Consider the following 7,814-nt stretch of genomic DNA (forward strand, 5'->3'; position numbering starts at 1 on the left):
ATCCCACTGAAACACTTTGTTTGTAGTCCAGGCTTTCCTTCTCGCACTTAGTGACATCATCACCTAACAAACTGACATAAACCCTACATGGTGCCTACTTTAAAACACCCCAAACAAAGAATGATCTGCTGTGAACTCTGCAAATTTGAATCAGTCAGCTGACCAATCAGAGTGAGGTGGGCTGTTTGGGGCGGGGCTCATTAAAGAGACAGGAGCCCAAGCTGAGCTGCGTAAAAAGGCGGCTTCATGTCCACAAATCGGTGATGAATCTCTGCTGTTTTATCCACTGATCTGTCTGGTGAAGTTCAGTCTAAACAAGTCGTGGAGAAGCAGCCAGCTTCCAGACTGAAAGCCTCATACTATATGAAACTATAGGAACAAAGAATACGGATAGTTTATTCAGTTTGCTTTTTAAAAAAATGACCCATGCTCTACTTTTGAGTGCTATGAAACAAACGGTCTATGGAATACTGTTTCTGACAGAAAACCCCAGTAAAGGATTCGGTACAAGACTCGTTAGAGAGCCTCGTAGCTGAGGAGAAATTAGGTCTAAAAGAGTAACACTTTGGTGATAGAATTGATTGGGTTCATTGGGGTTTGACTGATCAAAACTAAAGAGATGTGTGACCTAACTTGAAAAAGTGTCTAACATTTTCACTTGTTTATTCACAGGGTCCCTCCTGGAAAGTCCAAGTATGGGTGGTGGTCCAGCGTCCTTCCCTGGTTCCGGCTTGGGTGAACTGAGCTCTGGTAAAATGACTCTGCTGGGAAACCTTTACGAGCGACGTGACAGCACTTCCAGCACCTTGAGCTCGGTCTACACCCTCAGCCGCCGCTCCTCAGGCATCTCCCCATGCTTCTCCAGTCGTCGCTCAAGTCAGACCTCTCAGTTCGGTGCCAACCGCCCCAGCAACATCAGCTCGGCCGACTCCTACGACCCCATCTCAGCTGACATCTCGCGGCGCTCCAGTCAAGCCAGTCAGTGTGGGGGGAGCAGTGGGGGATCGGCAGGGTACAGAGTAGGAGGCCTTCCCAACCCCCTCAGCCTCACCCCAGCCCAGCACTACCGCCTCAAGGCTAAATATGCTGCTGCCACTGGGGGTGCACCACCTACACCTCTTCCATACAATGACCAAATGTGTCTGAGGTCCCACACAGCCCTAAATGGAGACTCCAACGCCAACAGAAGCCTGTCATCCAGGCAGTACAGTACGGGACGGAGTTTGATGCCCCATGAAGTCCCATCTAACGTCCCCCGCCGAGCCAGTGACCCTGTGAGACATTTCGATCTTTTCAGCCAGCCGCACATGCAGCGCTACAACAGCATGGGTACGCTGAATGGAGGCCAGACGATGCAGCCTCACCCCCCTCCTGTAGCAGATCGCAGACGTTCGTTCCAGCAAGGCTCCCTACCATCAGGAACATATTCGTACACCCTGCAACCTCCAAGCATTTCAGAGAGCGTCACCATTGAGACAAGAATGAAAGACAATGGAGACGGAATTAATCTGCAAGATTTCCAAGGAGCTCCTAATGTCCAGCAGCAGGTGTACTACCAGAGAAGGATGGCCGCAGTGAACCTGGCGCCTTCAAGCAAGAGTCCAGGGCAGTGCCAACCGATAAGTCCATCCTCACCACAAGACGGCACGACAAGTGAGCAGTGGAACCAAGCTACCTCCAACCCAACAGATACCACCCATCAGTACTCCAAACTTCAGGTACGAGGGAACCTGGCTGTCCTCCAACAAAACCAGAACTTTGGACCCATGAATTCCAACCAGCAGATGGTTCAAAGACTCACCAACACAGTGCAGCATGGGAGCACACAGCCGAGCTCTGAACCAAGACCAAACTGCTTACAACCGCTGTTCAATCAGTACAGATTCAGCGAAGACAGCGGCTCTTACGATCAGAACGGTAACGCCACCTATCCGCTCTGTGTCGGCGGCGCCGCCGCAGGCAGCCTGCTCAGCTGCAAACAGGAGCCACTGGATGTGGGCTTTGCTGGACACCAGCCTGTGCAGATAAAAACTGAGGACTGCGATGCATCAATTATGAAAATAAATCAGCAGAACTATAATGTGACCTCCCAGAACAGCTTGCCAACTGAGAATCAGAACCAGCTCCAACCAAGGCCGCCAACAGAACCGATATGTGTCAACATCTCAAGCCCAAAGCTGATGCAGCAAACGGATGATTCCAAGTTATCCACGAGTGGAGTTTTAGGACTTCACGGCAATGCTCTGTTCTACACAGGGCAGATTCAAGTGTTTGAGCCCAATGGGAACTTGGGCTGTCATGTCATGAGTGCATCTCCTTTTGAAAACAGCCCAGCAGCTCCCAGCTCACACGACAACCAAGCGCCAGCGCCGGAGCGCGCTCAGATAGACTTCGACAGCATGCTGGATGACGGGGATCAGTCCAGCCTCATGTCGGGAACCCTGAGTCCAGGTCTGCTCCAGAGCTTGTCCCAGAGTTCTTCCCGCCTCACGACACCCAGGAACTCCGTCACGTTGCCCTCGGTGCCGGCGGGGACCGGGAACATGGCCATCGGGGACATGACCTCACTGCTGACTGCTCTGGCAGAGGAAAGCAAGTACCTGAACTTGATGTCTTAGCTACACCGAAAACTGCTTCCTCTGATGGATCTGCGGGACTCTAGAGCGCTCCACTCCTTTTCTTGTACAGATCTCTGACTTGATTATTTAAAATAGCAATTTAAAAGAAAACACATCCTTTTTTTCTCCCTCTTGGGTAATAAATATGATGTAAACAGCAGAAGTCAGTTGTTGAACGGGTCTGAAGTAAGATCATTTTACTAAGTGCCTGCAATGATTACATTCAAAGTGTGTAAATTCAACCGGGTGGAAGGAAATACTTGGAATGTACCATCATCACCAGTTGGTTTTTTGCACAGTAAATGTTTCTTCGAGGAGAAAACTGACCAATCACAACCTCTTTTTCCTCCATCGGCGTTTTTAGCCTCAGTGAGACGTTGTTTGAGCGCAGATTGAGATCAACTGTGACCTCTCAGAGACTCGACTGTGACTGGAATTATGAACCCACGTATTGATAAATCAGCCGTGCTCTTGAATGAGGACGAGCAGACTTTATGGGTGGCTCTGAACACTTGAGTAGAGTCAAGCTTTTTCCTTTTGTACATTGTTGCACCAGTTTGTTCAACTGGTTATGTGTAAATAACATTTGTACATTTTTAACAAATACAATATTGACTGATCTTTTTTAAAAACTGTTGGCGTTGTCCTTTAAAGGGAAGCTTTGGGGCGATCCTGTGCTTATTCTGACATATCTAAAGTAAATGTTGGGTTTTTAAACTGTACATGAACTCCTTGGGTAGCGTTTGGGAAGCAGCAGGAGCTGACCCACCTTCCTGTACTGCTCATGTTGTGGATTTTATTGAATTCATGTCAATTCCACATCACTCTGAACCACTACTTTTATTTTAACTGCAAATAGGTCACTGGATTGGGTTGAAAAGTGAGCTGAACATCTACGTAACTTGAAAGTATTGAACTGTTTCGATCTTCCACGGAGAGACGAAGGCAACACATGGTTTTCTGGGCGGTGGTGACGACCCCTGAACACACCACATAAAGCAGTACATCAGCACACTCTAGGGAGCAATGGCAGAAGGTTCTTCCTGAGGAGTCTCCAATGTGCCTTCTTATTAACGTGTTTGAGTTGGTTCTGGATGCCCAGAAATCAAAAAACAGAGACCCTCTCCACAGATTCAGCGGCTGAATGTCTTTCTTCTGTAATCCACATTAGCTTCCTGGTTTTGGTGGTGTTTAGGACCTGGTTTTCTTGCACCAAACCGTGTTATCAGGAAACTGTAAAGGTGCTCTTGAAGGTGTTGGCGAGACGAGGCAGGAAGCTGTAGGGGTAAGGGGGGGGAACCAATGTGAAGTCCAAAATCATCAGATGTTTCTGTTTCTGTATTTATCAGATGCTTTTATCCAAAGCGACTTACAAATGAAGATATAACAGCTTTATAAAAAGCTAACAATAAGCTAACAATAAGCTAACAATAAGCTAACAATAAGCTCCATAGAAGGAACCCAGGAGTCCGACTCTGTCAGAGGGGACAGAGTAGAGATAGGGTGCAGGCATAGAAGGAAGAGCAGAAAGATAAAGTGCAGAGATAGAGGGGGGAGGGAAGTACAAGGTAAGTGCTGGGATAGGAGATGCTCTCTGCAGAGCTGGGTTTTCAGGAGCTTCTTGAAGATAGACAGGGACGCCCCTGTTCTGGTAGCGCTCGGCAGGTCATTCCACCATCGTGGGACGACACATGAACAGAGTTTGGATTGTCTTAGGCGTGGTGTAGGAGCTGCTAGACGACAATCCTGGGACCAACGGAGGGACCCAGTTGGGACAGAAGCCTTTGCAAGAGCATTCAAGTAGATGGGAGCCGTTCCATTAAATCAGATAAATTAGGGGAAACCCTGAGAAAGGTTCACAAACTGCAGCCATGAGTAGCTCCACTGCTGCTCCAGATCACTGCAGTGTGGAGAGCCTCCGCATTTAAAGTGTCCAACACAGATTAAACGATGCCACTCCTTTACAGCGCTTCATAAATATTAATGCGAGCACCACCAGTGGAGCACCGATAAGCCGCCCCGGCCTTCCTGGTGTCCGTCTTCAGGCTGCATTTTGTCCCATTAGAGCTGCTGAGTTACAGAAGTTAGGGAACTATTGCCACATGTTTGCAGAACTGTTACGTTTTCCACCACCAGTGGGCTTGTGGTGTCCAATTTAAAGTTAAACTCAAGAAGAAATGAAAGGAAGAGACAAATCCAACCATTCTGCTGGTGGTTGAACCAGAAGCTGCTGCAGGAAATGGGCTCAGCAGCCATCGGATCTCCAGGTCCATCCAGGGACACTTGAGCAGAGATGCATCGAGGCAGGAAAGGTCAGGGAAAGAGTTTAATCTGCCACTGGAAGCACTGGTTTGTACAATAAACAGGACAAACTGAGTGAATCACAGCTGCTGAGACGAGATGAGATGTAATTTGAGATGCTGTCTAAAGAAAAGGTTTTCAGAGCACTGCCCATTTGATCTTTTTCAGAAAACGTTGTGAACAGTGCAGGGAGGCTGGTCTTCAAAGCTGAGTAAAGACAGTTTGCTTAAAGTCTTTTGACCCCTCCTCCCACCCTGAGAAAGACCTGAACTGTGGGCTCAACCCGAAAAGATGAAGGCTGGGATCCAGATTTCCTGGAACACGGGACCGGGTCATAAAAGGAAACCGGCCTCAGCTCAAACATCGCGTCAGTCACACGGAGACTTAGTTCTGGCTGCAAATGAGTAAATATTATTATTCATCAGTCCGTCCCTTGATCGTTTCCTGTAGAGGGGAGAGTGTTGATGGCTTCAATAATTCAACAACAAAACTTTTGTCTTTGAAGCCGCGATCCTGCACCCCGTGCCGACAGCGCACTTTCCTCTCTCCTTTCTTGTTCAACGTCAGTCTGAGCTGCTGCACGACCTCTTTGCTTTGAAATAACTTCCCCTGACCTCGTCTTACCTCGCCTGGAAGAGCGAGCTTGACATGATGTAAATTCTCCCCCATAAGCTGATGAAAAAGGACGCTAACAGGAGGGGAAAAGGCGAGACGTTTGTACTCCAATATTAGCTCTGACAGAGCGGCCCAGAGGACACAGCTGCTGAAACCACATAAAACAAACCAGCCGAGAGGTTCCTGGGAGGAACAAATGATTTTAGTCTGTCAGGGAATTCAGCCGAGGATACGTTTGATCTGCAGGGTGTGATTGCTTCTGCCACCGGAATTCCTTATTCTCTCAGAGATGTGAAGAGGGAGAGAAAATAGCCCCGGGCTGAAAAATCCAGGCAACAAGAAGCAGAGGAGGCTGGCAGAGACCAGGCATTAACAGCATCTTCATTTACTGATGGAGATAACCGAGTGAGAAGGATGAAAGACAGGTTTGCAGCTCCGCCTGCACAGCAGAGCTTCATCCTGAAGATCCAGGCACAGCAGCACTTTAATTCCAGGGTTCAGACGGGCACGCATTGCTTTGGGAAGCTTTGACCCCCAGCGTGACACCATGAGTCGATATATCTCCAGACAACAGAGCTAATGGGCCGTGGATGGGAGGTGTTTTATCCCTCATGTTCTGCTCCAGCTAAAAAGACTGAAGCGGCCTCCGTTCATCCTGCTTTTTAATGACCAGCAGAGGGCGACACCTCCGGTTTGTGTTGAAGTCAGAGGGGAAATAACCTCTGACTTCACTTGAGTTTATAACCTTGATCTCTAGTTTTAGGTCTGATCATGACCTTCATTTAGTAAAATGAATAAAAAAGCAGCAGCTCGGTGTTATTTCTATGGTCAGAGGACAAAACGTGTCAAACATCAGTGAATAAGAGCTGTAAAAGTTTGTTTTAAACTTGTTTTAGCTGTAGCTAAACCGTTCAGTTACATGAAAAGAAAGTACGAGCTGCTCCTCATGAGCTGTTAAAACGCCTAAATCCAGCCTCAGATTAACAACAACTGTCAATAGTTACCGAACAAAAGGCAGTTTGCTGCTCTGCAGCATTCAGGTGTGAGTCCAAGCTGCTGGATCAGGGGTTCACTTAGTTTTACACTCACTGTTGCTGAATCTGCTGGATCAGGGGTTCACTTAGTTTTACACTCACTGCTGCTGAAGCTGCTGGATCAGGGGTTCACTTAGTTTTACACTCACTGCTGCTGAAGCTGCTGCTGCAAGCTGCTGGATCAGGGGTTCACTTAGTTTCTCACTCACTGCTGCTGAAGCTGCTGGATCAGGGGTTCACTTAGTTTCTCACTCACTGCTGCTGCAAGCTGCTGGATCAGGGGTTCACTTAGTTTCTCACTTACTGCTGCTGCAAGCTGCTGGATCAGGGGTTCACTTAGTTTCTCACTCACTGCTGCTGCAAGCTGCTGGATCAGGGGTTCACTTAGTTTTAAACACACTGCTGCTGCAAGCTGCTGGATCAGGGGTTCACTTAGTTTCTCACTCACTGCTGCTGAAGCTGCTGCTGCAAGCTGCTGGATCAGGGGTTCACTTAGTTTTAAACACACTGCTGCTGAAGCTGCTGGATCAGGGGTTCACTTAGTTTCTCACTCACTGCTGCTGAAGCTGCTGGATCAGGGGTTCACTTAGTTTCTCACTCACTGCTGCTGAAGCTGCTGGATCAGGGGTTCACTTAGTTTTACACTCACTGTTGCTGAATCTGCTGGATCAGGGGTTCACTTAGTTTTACACTCACTGCTGCTGAAGCTGCTGGATCAGGGGTTCACTTAGTTTTACACTCACTGCTGCTTAAGCTGCTGCTGCAAGCTGCTGGATCAGGGGTTCACTTAGTTTCTCACTCACTGCTGCTGAAGCTGCTGCTGAAGCTGCTGGATCAGGGGTTCACTTAGTTTCTCACTCACTGCTGCTGCAAGCTGCTGGATCAGGGGTTCACTTAGTTTCTCACTCACTGCTGCTGCAAGCTGCTGGATCAGGGGTTCACTTAGTTTTAAACACACTGCTGCTGCAAGCTGCTGGATCAGGGGTTCACTTAGTTTCTCACTCACTGCTGCTGAAGCTGCTGCTGCAAGCTGCTGGATCAGGGGTTCACTTAGTTTCTCACTCACTGCTGCTGAAGCTGCTGGATCAGGGGTTCACTTAGTTTCTCACTCACTGCTGCTGCAAGCTGCTGGATCAGGGGTTCACTTAGTTTTACACTCACTGTTGCTGAATCTGCTGGATCAGGGGTTCACTTAGTTTTACACTCACTGCTGCTGAAGCTGCTGGATCAGGGGTTCACTTAGTTT

At 48.3% G+C, this 7,814-nt stretch overlaps 1 protein-coding gene across 1 annotated transcript in view; it reads left to right on the forward strand.

The window, feature by feature from the left end:
- LOC140288357 (zinc finger protein GLI2-like) overlaps positions 1–2,939 on the forward strand; it is a 50,942-nt gene extending 48,003 nt beyond the window's left edge. The window contains exon 12 of the mRNA XM_072379178.1: positions 673–2,939. Coding sequence (XP_072235279.1) covers positions 673–2,618 — 1,946 coding nt within the window. The 3' untranslated portion in view covers positions 2,619–2,939. The remainder of the gene's footprint in view (positions 1–672) is intronic.
- Positions 2,940–7,814: the final 4,875 nt, after the last annotated feature.

Source organism: Leuresthes tenuis, unplaced genomic scaffold (assembly GCF_036924035.1).
Source record: "Leuresthes tenuis unplaced genomic scaffold, fLeuTen1.0.hap1 SCAF_1, whole genome shotgun sequence".
Taxonomy (NCBI): domain Eukaryota; kingdom Metazoa; phylum Chordata; class Actinopteri; order Atheriniformes; family Atherinopsidae; genus Leuresthes; species Leuresthes tenuis.